General features: G+C 39.5%; 1 protein-coding gene across 1 annotated transcript; it reads right to left on the bottom strand.

The window, feature by feature from the left end:
- Positions 1 to 1,810: 1,810 nt before the first annotated feature.
- On the bottom strand, positions 1,811 to 19,298 carry LOC149288687 (leucine-rich glioma-inactivated protein 1-like). The gene is made up of 8 exons (XM_089491511.1): positions 19,099 to 19,298; positions 18,731 to 18,802; positions 12,346 to 12,417; positions 10,553 to 10,576; positions 5,882 to 5,950; positions 4,287 to 4,456; positions 3,098 to 3,262; positions 1,811 to 2,631 (listed from the first exon to the last, which is right to left on the bottom strand). Exons 1-8 carry the CDS (start codon positions 19,296 to 19,298, stop codon positions 1,811 to 1,813), a joined length of 1,593 nt encoding a protein of 530 aa, XP_089347637.1.
- Positions 19,299 to 20,751: the final 1,453 nt, after the last annotated feature.

The raw sequence follows: 20,751 nt of genomic DNA, 5'->3' as shown, positions 1-20,751 counted from the left end.
AGTTTGAAAATGCACCGAGCTGTATGTTAATGCCTTAAAGTGATCTTCGTTCTTCTCCGTTGTGTTTATTCCCTAATCAGGTGACATTCAAAATAATCTCATGTTATCCCGACTCATAAAAAGGGGAAGTGTAGCCACTATTAGCAAAACTAAATGAACTTAAATGTAATTTAACGGCCTGTCATTTTTGGTTGCCAAATTATTTAATTGTTTTATGATATTTCATAATGTGAAGTGCTGTATTATGTATTCTAATAGGTTCTGAGCCAGGGTTGGGCTGGTACCCTCTGGCCCCTGGGGACAAGTAACGCCAAGTGACCCCAGGTAACTAACGTATGCACTGGCACACATATTTCACACACTTACACAAACATACTCAGGCAAATGCACACAGTTACAATAACACAACCTAACACTCACTCTAACAAACACACTCCCTCACATACACTTAGACATTCATGCTAACACACACATACATATTCATGCTAACACACACTAACATATACACATTCATGCTAACACACACTTCCTCACACACAAACACATACATATTATGCTTACACACACTTCCTCATACACACACATGCATACATACATGCACACTCATTGTAACACATTCCCTTTTACTCATTCACTTACACATACACATTCATGCTTCATCCCTCCTTCATGACATTAAGACATACTATTACGTACTAAAGAATTAGCCCAAATTAACACTTGGAAGGGGTGAATATGTGTTTTAAATGACCATATATTATCCAGTAGTTTATTGTTTTTATCCATATGTACAAAATATATACAAACATATTATTAATTTGGATCCAGGTAGCCGAAACATATAGAACTAAAAACAACAGACGTCAGCTTGCAAGGAATACACCGTCAAGACGGAAGACAGAAAATGTAAACAGTTTATTTGGCAGTTTTCTTTTAAACAGGTGAATAAATAAATGGAAAAAGTACATATATATTTATATTTCTCTCTTTAGATGAACGAATGCAATTGAATGAATATGTACAAACTGTTAATTGCGAGGACCAGTAAACTATTGTTTTAAAAAGTTGACATCCCCCCCCAAAAAAATCACTAGACATGACAATTGATATAGTTACAAGATGCTTCTTTTTTAAGAATGTTCGTCCTTTAAAATGAACCTGCCCCCTAAACAATGTTTAAGTAGGCGTGTAGATCATACATTGCATGCTGTGCGAGCAGAATTTAAAGCAGGTGTATAAATCGACAAAAAAGAAACATTTAAAAAACAATTTTAAAACTCTGAAACTAACAACACGAACCTGACCTTATATGCAAATATGGAGCAGTTGCTGCTTTGCATATGAGGTCATGTTAGCAAACTCACTAGCGATCTAGACTGCCAAACTGCAAAAAGTCTTACGGTGAGAATGATAGGGAAGTCTATTATTAAAATATATAATTTGATTTGAATGTCATGGATGTTAACCCCTTAATGACAAAGCCTGTACATGTACGGGCTCAAAATGCATTGTTTTCAATGGGTTTAGGGACCGCCCATTGTCCTTAAGGGGTTAATCTAGACAACCCGAGGTATTTATTGCCTAAGAGCTTTGTGGAGCCCTCTACCCCATTCTTGAGGCTTGGCCTAATAAACACCAAAAACCAAAGCATTGGTTACACTGACAACATGTGACTCCATGTCTCAACCATCGTTTGGCCGACAGGTTCCCTATAAAAGCCGGTCCCCCAGAAGTATGATACGATAAAGAGTTACCATGCATTTAGTTCATCGGGTCCATTTACAATGTCTCTTATTTCAAACATGAAGGGTTATGCACTCAGGTCAATTATTACATGTTCATATATCTGTGTAGTTCCCTTAAAACTTGCGGCAAAGAGGAAGTCGCGTTTGTCTATGGAGACGTGTGTGAAGGACCGCGGAGCCTGGATGTTCAACTCTTGGAACTTAACAAACTTTCCCTTCTCCGAATCCCAGTGGAAGACTTGGGAGAAAGAATAATCGCTCCCAAGGATGGCATACTTGTGACTGTTGATTTGGATCGGCTGGAAGACCATGGACCCGCGGGATGGCATCCGTTGCACGTCCTGAAACGTCGAGCCCCCTTCCCATTTTATCACCCTGGAATCGCCAATGAACCTGGTGAGACAAAGGTAGACGTCGTCTTTGACCGAGAAGTGCTTAACCGCGTACACATCCTCCGTGTCCGGAATTTCTATGTGTTTAAAAAATTCGTTGGTTTTCTTGTTCCACTGGTAAATAATTGGGCGTTGGGAGCTGCTCGACAGAATTAAATGGGGTTTGTTGGCTATCTCCAGGTAATCCACATCGGTGTCCCGGTACCACGCGTGCACGGACTGGTGAGAGTAAAACCCATTGCCGTTCCATTTGTAGATGGTCGTGAAACCGGCCTTCGAGCTGTCGGCCACCACAAAGTACCAGTTGTCGTCAATTCGAAACGTTTCGATATCGTTGGGCTTTCGGATTTTAAGGATCTCGATGTCTTGAATCTTAATGAATTTGTTTGCAAAGATATCTCTTTTGTAAATGTGAGAGCCACCAAACAACTGGGCGACGATAACATACAGCTGTTTCTCAATAATTATCGGCTTGCAGACCACGGTAGATGTGCCTGTAAGTACAGGGCAAAGAAAATTTACCATTCTAGGCTTTTCGGTTAAGAACAATACACTTATACACTTAAAAAAACATGCAATTTGGGACTAGACTGTTTCTTTATATATATATATATATATATATATATATATATTAACCCCTTAATGACAAAGCCCGTACATGTACGGGCTCAAAATGCATTGTTTTCAATGGGTTTAGGGACCGCCCATTGTCCTTAAGGGGTTAAATAGTTGACTGTTCTCTTAATAGAGAAGAAAATAATGTACATGTGATGGTCTGTACATACAATATGTACGGTATACATGTTGCATGTAGAGTCATGCAGTCTCTATTGGCGCTGATTTTATAGAAATAAATGTAATCGTTGTTTTACCCCTCATTGGATAGCTTCTTTTAACCCTTCCCTCGAAGCCAGATGAGCGTAAAAAGGCTGTTCACTAGCAGATGACCCTTGAACCCACCTGTAATGTTGTCATAGTTCCTGAAAGACATCTCCACGTGGTCCCATTCCAAGAAAATGCATTTTCCAGTGAAAGGTTGCGCAATCACAACGTATTCATCATTCATGTATGTGAAGGTGTCCACCGACAGAGACTGATACGGTAAAGACTTATAAGCTGCAAATTCTGGAAAAGAAAAACAAAAATCTCAAGGGGAATTGTGTGAACACTGGAGCCATCCACAAATATGTGAATTTTGGATGATATGTGGAGGTAAAAATGTTGGAAAATGCCATTTCGGAAAAAAATAATAATTGTGTCATGATGTTTATGTTGTGTTATGATGTCATGACACATGCAAAGTTTCAGAAAGTAAATAGAAAGGTCCTATTGGTACAATGGTGTCCCTGTAGGGGTTACTGTGGAAATGGCTAGGGAGATCTATTTACTAAAGTGCTTGAAAGATGGTAAAAAAAATGCAAATTCACTATATCCAACTCACATTAACACTCGCAGGGCATGCGAGTTCAGAACGGCAGGCAACTAATAAAGTAAGCAATCCTCAAGTTGCCTGCAACTTGTGACGCAAGCAAACTTCACCTTGCAACCCCCAGGTTTCTTTAATTACCCCTACTCCACAGTGCACAGGGTGGGGAAGTGGAGGGTAATTGTGACCCCACATTGGTTCACAAGGGGGTCCTTTGTTTTTTTTTTAAATAATATGTCTTTTATTGTAGGGGTAGGAGGTATTTTGGGAGTTTCAGGCAAGGACATGCGGGTTCACATTAAATGCGCATGTCTTTGCCTTTCCGTGCCCCAGATTAGGCCATGCATGGGTTAACCATCGGGTTATTTTAGACCACAGTTCCAGGACATCCTATAAATCGGGTTCATTAAGATTCATTTGTTCTCCTCTTGATCTTGACAAAGTGTTTACAGAATTCTGAATAGCTGCGTGTGCAGTTTTGCTCAAGGAAGCCTGTCTTGTAATGTAACCTTAATACGGTCATAATTCATTTATTCCATTTAAATCGAAACAAAATAAATAATTTACCACCCCTGGAAAAATGCAGAGTGAGGCGATTTGGTTTCAGTAAACATAAATGGGACATTGACTGGATAAAAGGTAGGTTTACATACCAATAATTCTATTTATTATTTATGGGCATAGGGAAAAAATAATCATTTATTGAAATTAATATTGATATACCTGTAGTTATACAGTCAAAATCCTTAGGAGACAGACTGTTGATTTTACGCCCTTTATATTCTGGGGGGCTTTCACAGTAAATTTGCTCCACTGTTGCATTAGTTTTATCCAGCCACTCCACTAACCATTTCAGTTTGCAGTCGCAGTGAAAAGAATTGCCCCGAAGGTCTCTGAAAGAAAAGAGAGAACGTTTTTCAAATATTATTAACAAATGTCAAATATATAGATTTTTGTTTACATTTTGGAAGACTCTCTATATACTCTCCAGCCATCATATGCTGTGCCTTCCAGCACTGGGTCACCAAAGGTTTCCAGGTGGCTTTCTTGCTGCTGATTGGCTGCTTCCAGCAGCCAATCAGTAGAGTGAAACAACAGACCACAGAGGATCGAATCTTCGGCCGATACCGGTTGTATACTTCATTCTTTTTTTAAGCAGGGTGCCCGGGAAACTAGTGAACAGCTATATAATGAACGGACCTAAAAGATAAGGAGATAACTGTCCACTCTAAACCAGCAATTAAATAGCTCTAGGGATGTCACTGACTATATTGCCCCTTATAACCCCACCCTATACCCTTTGTTTCCATGAAGCCCAGGTAACTCATGCTATTCCCTTTTGTTGTTTAAAGATAAAAGGTCGGTGATCCAACGTCATAGAGCCACCATAGAAGTTGGATCCCCGATCTTCTTTTTCTGGGGCTATACGCCTCACTTGGGGGCAAGGGCGTAACTAGAATCCTCAGGGCCCCGGTGCGAGAATCTGTTAAGGGCCCCCCACCCCCAACCCAATCTACCCCCTCTCCCTACCCCCTTCTCACTATCTCCCCCCTCACTATCTACCCTCTCCCTACCCCCCTCCCCTCACTATCTACCCTCTCCCTACCCCCTCCCCTCACTATCTACCCTCTCCCTACGCCCCCCTCCCCTCACTATCTACCCTCTCCCTATACCCCCCTCTCCCCTCCCCTCACTATCTACCCTCTTCCTATACCCACCTCTCCCCTCCCCTCACTATCTACCCTCTCCCTACCCCCCCTCCTCTCCCCTCACTATCTACCCTCTTCCTATACCCCCCTCTCCCCTCTCCCTACTTGCTGCTTTGCTGCGGTGCGTACGGCTTCACTGCTGAGCGCCAGCATATGACGTCATATGACCGCTCGGCACCCCTTGGGCCCCCCCCCTGGCTGGCAGAACACCAGGGCCCGGTCGCAGACGCGACCCCTGCGACCCCGGTAGTTCCGCCACTACTTGGCCTAAACGAGGACCAGATCTTAAGAGGGGAACCATTGAACTCTTTGGGAAACCGAGCCTGATTTTTGGTCCTACCAAAACTATCTGCGCTATCCAATGTCATCAAAAGGGTGGAATTAACGAACAAGGGGGAATAGATGTGGAAATGAGGTCACAATGGATGTTTCCAGTAAGGTGAGAATTTGGTGCATTTTAAAACATGACCATATAAATAAATGATAGAAAATCATCATTGTCAGGTATGCATACCAATATAGACTATCTGAAACTTGTTTAATGATTTTATTAAATTATCTAAAAAATATTGAGTTTATATTGCAAAAAAAATAATCATATTGTCTTACACAATCCTTAGTGAATCCAAACCTTTAAAAACATCCTTGGGGATTGATTGTAGGTTATTATTTGCTAAGCTCCTGCAAAAAAAAAAAAAAAACAACACAAAAATATATATTTAAAGGTCAGGCTATCAATTTAGTGATGATATATTTGACATCTAGCGTACGGTCATTTATGTGATATCATAACAAATATTATTTAATTACAGCAAACTTGCTGAATGTTTCCCTGATAAAATGACACAGAACTGACATTTCAGCAAAAGTCGACGAAAACCAAAAACCGTCGTTTCTCATATTAAATGCAGAGTGTTAAAAATGGTGATTCGACACTTTTAACAAATGTCAGTTTCCCATGTCACACTTTGACATTGGAAAACAAGAAGTATTTTGAAACTTGGATGAAATCTTCCCCTTTATATGAAAAGGATTAAAATGCAATTTTGGGATAATCGTATATTTAAGATTGATGATGTCAGTCCAAGGTCACAAGGGGATCTGAAGATTCCCAATGTGTATAATGATAAAGAAAAAAAATCATTATATTTATATATCAATAATATATTTTAAAATATATTCAAATTTTTATTCTAATTATTATTTTGGCATTTTAAAATAATAAAATAATAAAATTGCAATATGCGCATAGCTGCCAATATTTCATTAAACGTCATGGGGCTCTTGGTCGCTGGTCAAGGTTGTGGAATCATCGTGGGGACCACCTTGGCACAAAGATTATAGGTCATTCACGCTTAAAAATGTAAAAAAAAATGGTGGTGTAAGTAGACACAGCTTGATCATAATAAGTGGCAGACGTAGACAGGGCTCCATTTTCTTTTGCCCCCCCCCGAACCATTAAATAAGGGAGTTCTAGGACACGTGGCCGGCCCTACCATATAGGCAGACTAGAGCATTGAGCTAGTAGAGGGCACCACCATGGGGTCATTTCCTATAAGGGCAACTAGGTGCCTGCAGAAGGGGGTTACGAGACGCATAGGTCCCTGAGGGCTATTGAAGACCGGGTCTCCTTAGTCTACTGGGAAGTCCATCATCAACGTTGGAGAATTACTGATAAGCCAATCAGATCCAGTGAATGGAATTTTTGTGAAACGTGGGCAGGATCTAGAAAGAGGGTGAACAGACCCAAAAATGAAAGAAAGGGGACAGAATAATACACTGGATGTTTCCAAAGTCAGGAGAACATGGCACTGCCCCGAAGGAAGAACCCTTTGCTTTGGGGCTTTACTTGCATTTATAGTACAGAGCAAAATCAACTTCATATATAAGACATAACAAAAGAATGACCTAACAGTGCATAGAGGTAAAAAAAAAAAAAAAAGAAAAAGTTAAACCTTTGAGTCCAAATGTGTTGGCGACCGCTGGTGCTTAGAAACCAGAAAATCAGTATTACTGCAGAGGAATGCCTAATCCACACACAGGGACACCGCTCGGGAACAGCTATTACCAAAAAGGTCATATCATCATTTATTGATACATTTCTCAAAAAAACGAGTTATAGTTTAGATATTTTTTAGAACAAGGATTCTCCTCTGTGAAGGTCAACAAGGTTGTCCCAGCTACAATTTAACCAGTCCAAATCAATGTTACAAAGTAATAATATTATATATGGATACCTATCGTACAGTGCTATGGAATATCATGATGTAATATAAATTATTAAATAATAATTAGTTATGCTACGGTTTATAAACATAATTCCAAGACAAAAATGAACAGGTAATTAACAGATTATAGAATAACCTTGCTTGGTATTGTGATTACGGATGCTGCAATTCCTTGCAGTGACCATGTGAGGGCAGTATTGCCTATTGTAAAAAGCCTTATTGTAATTTGCAAAGATAATGATAAAAAAATCCATGCCTGCTTTATATATATATATATATACAGCACTGGGGGTTATTACTGTATACAGCGCTGAGTGCTGGGGGGTTATTACTGTATTACTGTATACAGCGCTGGGCAAATATTACTGTAAACAGCGCTAGGGGGATATTACTGTATACAGCGATGGGGGTTATTACTGTATACAGTGCTGGGGTAATTACTGTATACAGCGCTGGGGGTTATATTACTGTATACAGTGCTGGGGGGTTATTACTGTATACAGCGCTGGGGGTTATTACTGTATACAGCGCTGGGGGTTATATTACTGTATACAGCGCTGGGGGTTATTACTGTATACAGAGCTAGGGGTTATATTACTGTATACAGCGCTGGGGGTTATTACTGTATACAGAGCTAGGGGTTATATTACTGTATACAGCGCTGGGGGTTATTACTGTATACAGCACTGGGGGTAATAATGTATACAGCGCTGGGGGTTATATTACTGTATACAGCGCTGGGGGGTTATATTACTGTACACAGCGCTGGGGGTTATATTACTGTATACAGCGCTGGGGGGTTATATTACTGTACACAGCGCTGGGGGTTATATTACTGTATACAGCGCTGGGGGGTTATATTACTGTATACAGTGCTGGGGGGGTATTACTGTATACAGCGATGGGGGTTATTAATGTATACAGAGCTGGGGGTTATTACTGTATACAGCGCTGGGGGGGTTATATTACTGTATACAGTGCTGGGGGGGTATTACTGTATACAGCGATGGGGGTTATTAATGTATAAAGTGCTCATGGAGAAAATCATTTTTTTCCATGGGATACCTCTTTGATCTGCTGGTGAGACAGCTATAGACAGACAGATTCCACATTTACTACGAGACATCTCAATCTGATTTCGATGAGACTGAACCCATTTACTTGATACTAAATCAGCTCCTTGATTGTCAGAGCCGATCACTTATTACTGCCATTAATGGAAGAGAAATCACAAGTCTGATCGAAAGAGATTTTTAATTGTGCAGAAAGAACAGGCCAAGAAGAGGCACAGAGCCAAATGCTTGAAATTTAACTTTTTAAAATAGGGGATCGCATTCCCTACTTTAACCCCTTCATGACATGTACGGGCTTACAATGCATTGTCCTTAATGGGTTTAAGGAGAACCTGTTGTTCTTAAGGGGTTAATACAATTAAGCAATCAATAACAATTTCCTTCTTTAAAAAAATGATATTCTGGTCTGGTTTATATCATTCTGGATATTGACCCTCTTTATGTTCCCCAAAAAACTGATGCTTTTGTAAAATCTTTAAAAAAAAAAGTGGGAGCAAAACATTTGAAACATGCCAAAAATTTGTGGGTGTAAAAAAAAAAAACAACCATGGAATTAAAGCAGCCAAGTGTGCAATGTGGCCATAATATTCACCACTCGCATATTTTAACGCCTATCGCGGAAACGCTTACAAGTTATGTCATACGATGTATCACAACAACGCGGGAAGGCGCGCATGGTTCATCTCAGCTGTCATAACATTCAACAGAGCCAATATCTTGGAATGATCTGCAAGGTTTAAATTTGGACACGGCCGGGTTCGTAGCCAAGAACTCATCACTTTGTGTGGATATGACCTCGTAGTTACAAACGCCAGCTGAATGATACACGTGTTATCGCGAGGATGACCACAGAAACCCAATGAGAAAAGTCACTTTGAATTAACCCACGGATTAACATGCTGGAGCCGCGCTATTGTAATTAAGTAGATGAGATCTGACATCAGCGGCTAGCGAGTAAAAATTAAAGTAAAAAAAATAAAAAAAAAAATCCCTTTTTAACAAAAGCATTGCTGATTGTTAAAAAATAATTGGGGGGGGGGGCAGGACAGATATATCCACGGGCGTAAGGGGTTTAATAAATGATGTTCCCTGCAAGAGCAGAGAGATTCGGCAACATGAGTTTTAAAAAATGACCAAAATACTGAATTTAGCAGAAAAAGAGAAAGAAAGAAAGAAGCCTTATACATATAATATATATATATATATATATATATATAGTATAAATATAGAGTGTGTATGTATATATATATACATATATATATGTATATATATATACATATATATATGTATATATATATGTATATATATGTATATATATATATGTATATATATATATATATATTTATATATATATATATATACATATATATATATATATATATATATATATATATACATATATATATATATGTGACTGCTGGCTGGATAAACATAGCCTCAAATGACATTTTTTATACTTTATCATACTTTGGGAGAATTTGAGAATTTGCCTGGTACCAGACCTGTATATATATCTATATCTATCTATATATCTATTTATATATATATAGATAGATAGATAGATAAATATATATATAGACATATAGCTATATATAATATATATAAAATATATATATTATATTAATTATCATATAATACATAGCGTACTGTTTTGAATATAAGCCACAGATTTTTCCCAAATTTGTGAACTGAAAAATAAATATTTGACCTATAAATGAATCCCTACCTAACTGTACAATAAATCATTAAAAAATCATCGTATTTTCCCTATCCATCGGTGGACTAGTGACTCTTCCCCGCTGACCCAACTTTTTCTTCTTGTAAAGTGATCGTTTTTCTCATCGTATGACGTCATAGCGTTAGTTCTGCTGTGAGCCGGTTGAGGTTAGACATCCACGGAATATATAGACTAATATATTTTTGATACTTACAGGTGAACAAGAGACTTCAGGCCTCTAAAAGCGTTTCTTGAAATTGACTTAATTTTGTTGTTTTCTATAAATCTGAAATATAGAGAAAAAAAACAACAGAATAACTACCCAAATTGGGGGAGGTTATTATTTACGCATCAGTAAAACAACCTGATTGTAACAAACACTTTTCACCCATTCCATAGAATTTACCATTTTTGTAACTAAATGCAGCATTAGAAACATTCCTAGTATTCCAAGAAATTTTTGTCCCGTTTCTAATATTTCAGGGATCGTCTAATTGTCATGTGACAGTAAAGCAGCCACTGATAGGTAGATTCCATAGAAACTGAAAAATCTTCTTAAAACCCTCTGTGATTTTTTTATTTGAAAATAAATCAGAAAAAAAAGAATAAAATCTTTAGATGTTTTAGGATTTATGTGCTTAATACGGGCAATTAACGTGTCGTCTAAGTGGGACGTCGGGGAATTAGAGGGGGGTGAGCAGGGCGTTGGGGCACCGTGAGCCGTACTTGGGTTGAGTAGGACCCTGGCTCAGATCTTTATGCCCGGTAGGACTCGCCAGCAACATAATGATTGCCCTTGGAGGCGTCTGTATGACCAAATTACTAAGCAAGAGGAAACATTTGAGTCACCATGGCAATTGGAAATACTATTTATTTCTAAGCAAATTAGGTTACTGATTATGGACGCTATAATTACAATATAATTACAAAGTAATTAGCAAAGGACAGGAGGGAAGTTTATTTCCAAGGAGGAGAGAGGAGGAAAGAAGCCATCATCTAAAATTAGAGGGTCTGAGCCTTCGATGGAATGGAAGGAAGTTTTACTTTAGTAAGAGGGTGGTGGATACGTGGAACAGGCTTCCAGCAGAAGTGGTAGAGGCTAATACAGGAAGGGAATTTAAACATGCATGGGCTAGACATATGGCTCCTAAATCTAAGATGAGAGCAAGGACAAGCTGAGATGCAATCGCTGATATTTAACAATAAGAATACCAAAATAAGTTTATAGCAGATCTTCAATAAAGGTTTTTTTTATTGTAATAGCAAAAAAACCCCCCCACAAATATTTGTAATTAAAAGAAAATTGGTAGGTTTGTATCCAGAAAACACATTTTATTTAAATACATAAGACAACAGGAATAGCATCAGTAGTTGCTGATATCAGAATACGAGCATTCTATTAAAGATATAATACCTGATTAGGAAAAGGGTGAATAATTAGTTCGCTAATTAGTTTTTTTAATCAGTTCAAGATTCCCACTCAGCCCTCTGGGAACCAGAGTTGAAAAAAAAAATGTAGAAAATGAAAAACATATTATACGCAAGCAGATGTTTTTAACGGAACTGATAATATCTGTAGAAATACTTTGATCGGAACACAGATGATGTCATTCATCCAACTCTCATATGTCAGCTTGGGAAGGGTATAGTGATGTCATCACAATCACAATCATTTACTTTGGTCTCTTTTATAGTATACGGTATATAATCATAAACACATTCATAGCGATGGCACAAAAGGACCAATTTAAAGTTGCAATTTAACACTTTGAGTGCCGGAGTTAAAATGAGAGGGTTAATAACAGTTGTAGAAGACGATGGGGGGCGATTTGGAAGGACTGGTGGTACCTTTATAAATCACTTCGAACGTATGTTACAAATATACGGGATATCAAAAGGCAAACAATTATTTTCATCAAGATTAATTACTTTTTACGGATGAATCTGCACGGAAATAGGAAAAAAATCTTTAAATATCAAAGTCAAAGGATTTGGTCTTGGAAGTTACGGAATAAATAACGTAGTATCAGGTTTATCGGTCTGGATTTTACTTACAAGTATTCGAGGTGAGGGAGTCCGGTGAACGCATCGTCACGTATGGCATCGAAAGTGTTTGATGTGAACATTCTGCATGAATATAACACAAAATGAATTAAAACGGAAAAAATGACTTCATTAAATACTCAAAGATTATCACAGAAGGTAAGAAGCGATGGGGATTTTATATTAAAAAGTCATTTTGGTGCAAAGTTTCAAAAAATCTTTATCACCATAGCAACCAGTGGTATGTTCTTGCCAACTAGCAAGAACAACTGTCGGTTGCTATGGCAACAAGACACCGTTTTTCACTTTAAGGATGCAACAAAGCATTATTACAATCAACGTTTGCATTAAATGAATTTTTAATACAAACCTATAGATGTTATTATTACTGTATACAGCGCTGAGGGTTATTACTGTATACAGTGCTGAGGGTTTTTACTGTATACAGCGCTGGGGGTAATATTACTGTATACAGCGCTGGGGGGTTATATTACTGTATACAGCGCTGGGGGTTATATTACTGTATACAGCGCTGGGGGTTATATTACTGTATACAGTGCTGGGGGGTATTACTGTATACAGCGCTGGGGGGTTATATTACTGTATACAGCGCTGGGGGTTATATTACTGTATACAGCGCTGGGGGTTATATTACTGTATACAGCGCTGGGGGTTATATTACTGTATACAGCACTGGGGGGTTATATTACTGTATACAGCACTGGGGGTTATATTACTGTATACAGCGCTGGGGGGTTATTACTGTATACAGCGCTGGGGGGTTATTACTGTATACAGCGCTGGGGTTTTTTTACTGTATACAGGTCTGGGGTGTATATTTGGTTTCCATCGGACTTTCCCTATAAATAAGTCATTAGCGGCTAGCGGCTTGCATTCGTTACTGACCCTTTGAATAACCTTTCATTTTTCATTCTGACCAAGTTCTGCGTCAATATTTCATTGATTGCTTTGCAGCTTCAAATCCACCACACGGCATTAAACCCGTTCAGAGTTCATTTAATATTAATTTATAGTTCAGTATAACAGCATAAAGATGCATTGTTTATCCCCATTCCGTGTAATTTGTGGACTGTGAAATGCATTTGCATCTAAAAAATATAAATCAAAAGATAATAAGGAAAATACTCGTGTCAATATTAAGGGTTATCAGGGCTGACATCTTTACTGCTGGCAAACTGTACACATGGTATTCGAGAGAGAACTATAGGTATCTCTAAAGTTCCTACACCCTTTATAGTGAAATGAAGCTCATGATGAGACTCTTCAGGGACCAGAATGCATGAGAAGAGCTGAACTGGCACTGGGTGGGAGTGGCGAGAGCCATCTTTATACCCTCAAACAATACCCCACAACCAGTTGCCATTAGAGTGACCACATCAGCCATTTTTGATCTGGGACATACACTAAGTGAACAAAAGTATTGGGACACCTGAGCATAACACAACAGGGACTTTGATGACATCACATTCTAAATACATAGACATTAATATGAAGTTGGTCCCCCCTTTGCAGGTATAACAAGACGCCCGGCTTGCAATCTCCGTTCCAGTTCATCCCAAAGGTGTTCGATGGGGCTCTGTGTGGCCGGTCAAGTTCTTCCTCCCCAAACTCACCCAGCCATGTCTTTATGGAGCTTGTTTTGTGCTCCGGGGAATGGGATAGAAAAGGCTTCTCCCCAAACTGTTCCTACAAAGATGGAAACGTAGCATTGTCCAAAGTAAAAGCCCCTGTTGGGGTAATGGTCAGGTGTCCCAATACTTTTGTCTATATAGTGTACATCCATTTGCCATGTTAATGACCAGCACATGTGAAGTGCTGCGCCCTGCAGTATGTAGGATGTATAACTGATTCCCTTCTCGCATACTTACATGTGCCAGTCTACAACACGTGACATTTGTATGTGTCCTAGAAAACATGGCTGATGTGGCCGCTCTGGCTGTTATACCTAGTGCCCGAGGGGAGAATCCAGTAGGTATCCACTGATTCAACCATATACTATGAAGAGGCTAAGCCCTGCTTGGGAAGCACATCAGGGTTGGACCTTCATAACGGAAGTCATTGAGTTGAAGTGGCCACCATCTTCACTGTGCATTATCATGCCTTATTGTCCACCTCCAGTGAACTTGTCCTGCAATCTTTGCTGCCCTGTATAATGCATAGTCAAACCAATAAGATTATTTTAATGAAATATCTCCCCTCGGCTAACTACGCATTATACAGGGCCGGCTCAGTGTTATAACGCATAATACCTGGTGAAGTTATGATGAAATGTTCAACTCAACTGCAAATTTACAGTTTAAAAGTCTCCGCTTGTGCCTTCAGCACTAAACGAGCTGAAAAAGATTTAAGAGCTAAAAAAAAGATTTAAGCGTTCCCCGGGGTATTTAAAGCCCAGCTCTGAGCACCTGTGAGTTATGATCATTTTGGAACCCGTGAACACTCAATCACGTGAAGGCCCTCGGTTCCAATTTGTAAGTCAGCCGCTCCACACATGTTTGTGGCCCCTGTTACCTTACATCATGCTGGAAGCATTACTCTCAGCAACTTTATTTTAATGAAAAACATAGAAAAATAGAGTTTGACGGCAGATAAGAACCATTTTTCCTGCTGTGAAGACTCAAACCTTAATCAGCCGTTGGTCTCGTCTTAGATTCAGGAGCCGTATATCTATCCCATGCATGTTTAATACCCTCACTGTATCACCCTCTACCACTTCTGCTGGGAGGCTGTTCCGTTTATCTACCCCCACATTAATAATAATATGCTAAATTTTGAATCCGGTTGCAGAATTCAGTAGTGATAATCATTACATTGAATCTACATACGTCCCAACTTGATCCCCCCTTCGGAGAATCAGGATGCCTGGGAGTTAGCGTGTTAGCGCATGTACGTAGTATGTTCCAGATACCAGGGAATGAAATCAGGATCGCGGGACAGAGGTAGAGCGCAGCGGGACAGTTGGGAGGTATGAATCTGTCACCATAAAAAAATAGTTTAAAAGCATTACAAATAACTGTACACCTTGGGCTGGATCCAACCTATAAATTAAAGGGAAAGGGTGTAGACGCGGGGCGATTGCCAACCACAGAGGGCAATTAACACCGGCTCGGCTTCTGGACTCTTTGAAATGATTTTCTGCACTCCATCTGCGCGTTTAGTGCACTTAAGGGAATTATTTCCATACTGGGAGCCATATTGACTCTAAACTCTGTACATGCGCTTCCGATAGAGCGAACCCCATGAGTTATCCATGCTTCTCAGACCCGTGACCCCCTAGACCAGGGGTGTCCAAGCTGCGGCCCTCCAGCTGCTGCAGGACTACATCTCCCATAATGCTCTTTCAGCTAAGGGGCAGGCTGAGTATGGGAGATGTAGTCCTGCAGCAGCTGGAGGGCCGCAGGTTGGACACCCCTGCCCTAGACCCTAAGTTTTCTGCATATCACTATTATATTAAAGGATAATATTCACTAACGTACGCCGATTGGTGGGGTATTTTTATAAAGGTAGATATATTTTATGGCATTTAAATCTTTAAAAATAAAATACCAAGTTACTTTCGGAGCTTGATTTACCGGGAGAAGCGGATCGCGGGAGCAGAAAGAAGAATGAAGAGGTGGAGAAGATTAAGAAAAAGAATGGAGAAGGTAGGGAGGCATTGAGAGAGAATGACAGAGCGTGAGTGTGTGAGAATGAAGACAAAAAAGAAATTTGTTATTCGAAAACAAATGGAAGAAAAATGAAATAAAAAGTTTGTCCAAATTATTTTTTTATAATTATTATTTTATTATTATATTTTATTATTTACCCTCTATTTACTCTCTAAATACAAATTTTACCAAAAGCACTGAAATAAAAATATTTTTATAGACGGTAATGAAATTAATAGCTGTTTTTTTAGTTAGTTTATGAAAATGAAAACCATTCGAGAATCCCCAGAGAAAGTGCTTTTGGAATGTTGCATTCCAGAAAAAAATGGTTTACAAATGGCTTACAATTTATGAAAATATAACATTTCCATATTTTATAACAATATCTTCATTTTTTTCCATATTCAAAGCTCTTAAGGATAATGGATTAAAACAAAAGAAGAGAATGGATAAAAGCCAACAGGGCCATACCAGCTAAAGAAATCTTTTTTTACATCTTTCATGGTAGGTTCTAAAAAAAAAAACTTGTTAAATATGCATAAATTTTATTTGAAAAGTCATAAACGATGCTATCGCGATCACATGGTGTGTTTATAAATCGACTGGACTGAAATGAGTAGATTCATTTTTAAAAGGCAGTTCCTTTAAAGTCACATCTGGCCTTCCTTGGAGTTCTGCGGAGTGCCCCGAATATGTAATTGCCCCTTTTCCCTGCTATTTGTTGTGCCCCGGCAAACACATCTACCAACACGTGTTATACTGACTGCCGCTCCAGCGCCGGCTCGGCGAATGTCGGGAGGGAACTAATGAGATTTCCTGCCTTTCACTGATTGGCCGAAGGCAGCCAATCATTGGACCACAGAGGGAGGCATTCTGCTGCAGCTCTAGAGCTGCAGCTTCTACCTACGGTGAGTGATTTTTTTATATATATATATACCTTTTAAAGAAATACATTCTTCGTTGGTAAGGCTGTCTGGGACATTACTGTCCCTTTAACCTACACCTTCCATTATTACTCTCGATGAGTCTAGAGGCAATACCCAGTGCTTAATAATGGCTACCAATAACTCCCTGTACCTTTAAACATTTTAGGCAGATATTTTGCCCCCCGCCCCGACTCTCTTCCTATTTTGCACCCCGTTTTCTCACCCATGCGCAAAAAATAGAACACATTTTAGGGTAATTAATTACTATTTTCCTTAACAGTATTAAGACATATTCATGATATTTCCATGCTGTAGTGATCAGTTCTCATATGAGGTCGATCTGGTATTAAGTAGAAATACAATAAAGAGTGAAAATGGTTTCCTGTCGTACATTTTACTAGAACAAAGCAAATAGATCGGTATTAGGAAATTGTTTAAAATGGAATAAATTATTGATTCCTAGCGTTTAAAATGCCCTTTTCTCAACAGAATTATTTAAGGCAAGTTGCGGTATTCCAGTCAGTGTCTCAACTTTATGGCAGTTGCTGAGCGGGGCAATAAGGCTGTAGGCTTTTGCCCGATGAAGCATTGTAGGGGTAGAGGGGCATAAGGCAACATCTGCTCTAGTTGTTAAAGACCGCCAAAGCCTAATTTAGAGGAAGACCTTAAGAAAATATTTGGAACAGTGACCTTGGGGGCGCCATGTAATCTTGATCTTTTGCAGCTCCCCGCTGGAAACAAGAGATGGGCACGGCTGTCAATTAAAGGAATGTTAAATTATCTACTCAACAGTGTTTCCATTTTTACAGGGCTCGCCGCTGATTATATATATATATATGTTTACATTGTAAATAATATTCATAAAACAGTCACTTTAAGGACATTTATGGAGTTAAAATGAAGCCACTGCCCCAAGTAATAAACTTGCTTGAATACGGGCAGATTACCCAATGCCATTCATCAGCGCCATTATTCTGTCATAATATTTATTATTAGTTGATGGCGATCAGGTTTCAGACTCACTTGATCCAGCCGTATATCCCAGTCGTCTTAACGACAGGAAAACATTTCTACAAATCTTATTATCCTCGGCTTTTCTGTAGAAGGACCGTGAGCGCGCCACCTTGGCAGACTTACGGTGTGAAACAGCTGGCATCACCGGCAAGTCTACGTAAATCTTTTATTACCCAAAGGGTTGTCCAACACGTTGCCTTGTTAATGCCTTGGACACGTTCGTAGGTTTGATCTTTTAGAAGCTTCTCTAGAATAAAGGGGGGGGGTATTTGTGTGACCCACCATAACTGGGACCTTCACCTTCTGGACCTCTTACCTTGCATGGTCCATATGCATGAGAAATCGGCCACATTGTTTAAATTTGTGGCTGTGGGCTCTAAAATAAAATTCCAGGTGAGCCCAGGAAAGTTCCCAGCTATGGTCAAAGGTTTAAAATAAAGCAGGGCTGGTGAACGATTGGCGTAGGTGGTTTTTGTCCTTCAAGGGGACAAAGTGTCCAACTGCAGCAGAAGTCTTTAATGCATTGCAGCTGCAACGCTCAGATGTTTCTAGTACCAGCAGCTAATGAAATGAATACGAGATCACCTCCTCATCGACTCCCGCAGCATCTCCCTTTCACCCCACTCCAATTAATTACACATGCAGCTAATCCAGAGCGCCGATTGCTCTGCGGCAGGTTAGTCAACCAGATCTAGCCCTCCGTAGAAGAAATATTCGATTTCGAGGCTACACCTCCCTACTGACAACCACGCAACACGGCATTAGGTTAAGAAAGAAAAGGATTCTTACATGATCTGCAGAGACGGTACGTGTAAAAAACTCCCCTCGGGGATTTCCGTGAATTCAGATCTTACAAGTGATCTGTAAAAAAAAAAAAAAAAAAATGTATTAAAAAATCCATAAAATAATCATTTATGTTGTAATAAAAAAAAAATGATACACAAGAGTACAATCTAGTATAAAACATTTAGTCAAAGATGCCAAAGGGGAGTATGGTTGGATCAAAAGGGATGAGAAATGAATGGTGTCGCTTTCGGCACTCAGGGGGTTCAGCGACCATAATAGAATCGACGAAGAATAGGATTGAAAAGCCAAACATGTACATGCCGTAGCAAAGGTAATAAAAGCAATAAAAGCCAAACGCTTACTGCCCTTACAGTGTGATAACATCGGGTAGGAAGGGTCGAGGAATTGTTTTTGCGTTTTCACACAAGGCATTGTCCTTAGTGCAGGTACACCAGGTGGGGCATTTAGACCTCGTCGGCTTCTTTCCATCGACCCCGTTCTCCAATAGAATAAAAAATAACACCCAGAATAAATAAGCGATTCTTCTAGAGCATCTGCTGCCATTCTCCATCCTCGAGATGATGTCTAATTCCAGCCAGCGAAGGGGTTATTCCAAAATTAATTATTTTTTTTTCCCCCCTCCTCGTCGTTTTTTTCGGTCAGACCAATACAAGGTTTCCTTTTTTTTTTTTTTTTTTTTGTGCGTCTCCTGTCTTCTGTTTTTTTATTGAGCCTCGGTGCTCTTCTTAGAAACCTGCAGCTTGTCTGGAATCAATGTGCTGTGTAAGAGAGATGGTGAGAGATGTGGCTTTGTGATGGGAATGTCCCAGCGCCTTGCAGCATGGAAGAGGAAAAAAAAAAAAAAAAAAAGAACAAAATATATGCACTGACATGTTAACATCAAGCACACAACATTAGAATGCAAAGTGATGTCATTTAGAACGCACAGCCTGCTGCTTTCAAAGGGAGGCCCTTTTTTTTTCTAGTATCCAGAAATAGTACAGCGTTATGTTTTCCTGGGGCTAAGCAAAGGGGAGGAAATATATCAGGTTTTTTTTGTTTTTTGGTTTTTTTTTGTTTAAATTTTTCTCTTCTCCTTTCGGCGTTAAATCCTTGGGGACTCCAGCTTCGGTTGTCACAGGGCATAGAGAAAGGCAAACCGTATTCTGGTATAAAAAAAAAAAAAAAAAAAAAGAAATGTGTCTGTGCAAGTGGAGAGAGATCAAAGGGTTAAAGACCATGCAAGGTGGTAAAAAGCATTAGCGCAAAAAAAAAAAATGCGATCGGTATATTTCCTTACTCAACATGCGCGGAGACAGGATGCGAATGATGGTGAATGATTGTATTAAATGGTTTCAGGGAAACCTGACGTTTACAGGGTATCATTTCCTCCAGCTGCAAAAGAGTTAATTTTTAAAGCATTTTTTGGCCTTTTTTTAATTTTTTAAACACATCTGTATAAAAGTTTGTCTATTCTGCGCCTGCCCGCCGGTCTCACTCCTACCTGCTTATTGTATCAATCATTTTTTTGAAGGCAGTTTTAGATTTTGTTGCTAGGCAACCATGATGGGAAGACGGACTACATTACGATGGGGGTATAAAGGGGCCGCAAGAGCACCACAGGCGCAACGCCCCAAAAGTTACATACCTGGGAAGAAACGCAGGGCGCTCTCCCGGAGAGTGGTTTTGTAAATGGGTGGGGCTATTTGCACATAGGGGAGGAGCTAGTCCCAGATGCACATTAGCAGGCAGGAAGTGGGCGTGGCCAAAACTTATCCCCAGCCCAGGGAAAGAAAAAATTGTCTCGAGAGACCTGGGGAACCAGAGCTTCGTCGGAGCCTCCGAGTAAAATCCTGACAGTTCTGAGGTACATTAATGTATAAAAGTAACGAAACCTGCGCCGTTACGGATTAGTTATGGTTTTCCGGACACAATAATGACACTTTGGACGTGAAAATGAATTTAGCAAAAAGTGCAAAAAGTGCAAAAAAAAGCCAAAGATCATATAGACCACGTTTTTATGG

Source organism: Sceloporus occidentalis, unplaced genomic scaffold, assembly GCF_023333645.1.
Source record: "Sceloporus occidentalis isolate IW3139 unplaced genomic scaffold, rSceOcc1.0.p SCAF_50, whole genome shotgun sequence".
NCBI lineage: Eukaryota > Metazoa > Chordata > Lepidosauria > Squamata > Phrynosomatidae > Sceloporus > Sceloporus occidentalis.
This window is presented reverse-complemented; position numbering and strand designations above follow the sequence as displayed.